Source organism: Echinops telfairi, unplaced genomic scaffold (assembly GCF_000313985.2).
Source record: "Echinops telfairi isolate 266 unplaced genomic scaffold, ASM31398v2 ScPeMD7_3533;HRSCAF=4204_1, whole genome shotgun sequence".
NCBI classification, from domain to species: domain Eukaryota; kingdom Metazoa; phylum Chordata; class Mammalia; order Afrosoricida; family Tenrecidae; genus Echinops; species Echinops telfairi.
The window spans coordinates 12,705,777-12,707,584 of record NW_022107432.1 but is presented as its reverse complement, the minus strand read 5'-3'; the positions used below and the strand labels follow the sequence as shown (position 1 = coordinate 12,707,584).

The 1,808-nt window shown below is 54.5% G+C and overlaps 1 protein-coding gene across 1 annotated transcript in view; it reads right to left on the bottom strand.

Moving 5' to 3' along the window:
• Positions 1-1,808, bottom strand: part of GCM1 (glial cells missing transcription factor 1) — a 23,110-nt gene that overhangs the window by 5,322 nt on the left and 15,980 nt on the right. Inside the window, exon 3 of the mRNA XM_045294752.1 lies at positions 797-1,049. Coding sequence (XP_045150687.1) covers positions 797-1,049 — 253 coding nt within the window. The remainder of the gene's footprint in view (positions 1-796; positions 1,050-1,808) is intronic.

The window sequence follows — 1,808 nt, the reverse complement described above, 5'->3', positions numbered from 1 at the left end:
GTGGACGACTTCCCCGGGCCAGGTTCCAGCTCGCTAAGCAGAAAGGCCCCAGCCCTGCCCCACCTGTTCACCTGATATTTGAAATTCTTCATGGGGGAAAACCCTTTCATTTTTCAATAAGAAGAGAGGATCAAAGGGCAGGGCCAGGTGGGAGAGATAATACAACGACTTAGATTTTTACTATCGTGTCAATAGCAGATGCCAGATCCTGCCCGGAGAGTGAGTTTGGGAGCCAAAAGACCAAGAAAGAATGTGAGGTGACTTGAAGTCTGAGGTGGGCAAAAAGGCACGGAGCGCACCAAGCGCAACAATCCTGTGGTTCGGCGGGCATGGTACAAATCCATGAGTGCGTAAAGCAATCAAGCCTCTCCTTAATGGGACTGTGGCATGAACCTCAGCAGACTGGAATTCGGTCCAGCCTCCCCTGTCTTCCCCCGGACCCTACGCAAGGAGACCACACCAGGACCCGTTCACCAAGATGTCAGGGGAAACGTGAAGAGCTACTCTCTTCTGAACGTGGCATGGGTACCCATGAATGAGTGCCACTTCCCCCTAGGACATCACTTCCTTTCACAGGAGCCTTGAGCCAAGGCCATGCGTGGTAGCCCAAAGGGGTGGTTTTCATGGTGGGAGCTCAGGGCACCGCAGATCAGTGGGACAGATCCTGGGGTCCCAGCTCCCGCTGGCTCCCTTCCTAACGGCCTTCATTTCCCCCACCCTGGTGTGAAGTGGGGCATGCGGGCACCCAGCAACCCGTCCTGGTAGGCACATCTGAATTGCTACCAGCCCTGCTCACTCTGCTGCTTCCGCCGCGCTTTATCACAGATGGCAGGGCGCAGGTAGACCTTGCGGTCCTCCTGGGCAGAGCAGCTTCCGCTGCACACCACCACACCCAGGCAGGACTTCTTGAGGATGCGCGAGTTGTGGTTGTTGGTGTTGCGCATGGCCCAGCTGCTCAGGTGCCTCTGCGCGCTCCTGTCCTCTGAGCTGTAGATGTGCTTCGAAGAGGAGTCTGGCCACTCGCGGAACCAGTCTGTTTTCTTCACGACCTGCAAGAAACCCAAGGAATGTGGTGACTATGATGTGAAGTAGGAAGCACAGCCAGCCATCACGGGGAAGTCAGCAGACAGGAAGGATGGTTTGATCCTCTTGAGACGTTTGGAAAAGACGGGTCCCAACCCTGTGTACACAGCAAAACATGGCCTGGATCGACACCATCCTCCGGAACAGTAGTAGCACGCCCACCTATTATGATCCCTCGGGTTTTCGCTGGCTGGTTTTTAGAGGTAGACTGCCCGCCCTGTCTTCCTAGCCTGTCTGGCTGTGGCCTGGCTGCTCTGTTCAGCATCTTGGCAGCATGCAAGCCTCCACGGAGAGACAGGTGGTAGCTGCACGTGAGGTGCACTGGCCAGGACTCAAACTGGGTCTCCTGTATGAAAGGGGGCGGTCGTACCGCTGAACTGCCGCTGCTACCCTGGGAAAAGACGTGCTGTTGCCCTCGGTGCTGATGAGTCAATTCTGACTCACGGTGTTGTTAGGTACCATCGAGCTGGTGACGGCCCATAGCAACCCTGCTGTGGTAGTCTGGGTACTTTAGAGAAACAAATCCACAGAAACTCATATGTATAAGAGAGTTTTATATAAAGGGTGAGTACACATCCAGAAAACATCCCAACCCAGTGCTGTCCAAGCCCACAAGTCCAACATTAGCCCATTAACCCATATGTCTGACACCAGTCTACAAAGTCCTCCTCCATCTCACAAAATAGACACAATGATGCCGACTGCAGGAGAAAAGCCGAGTCAGT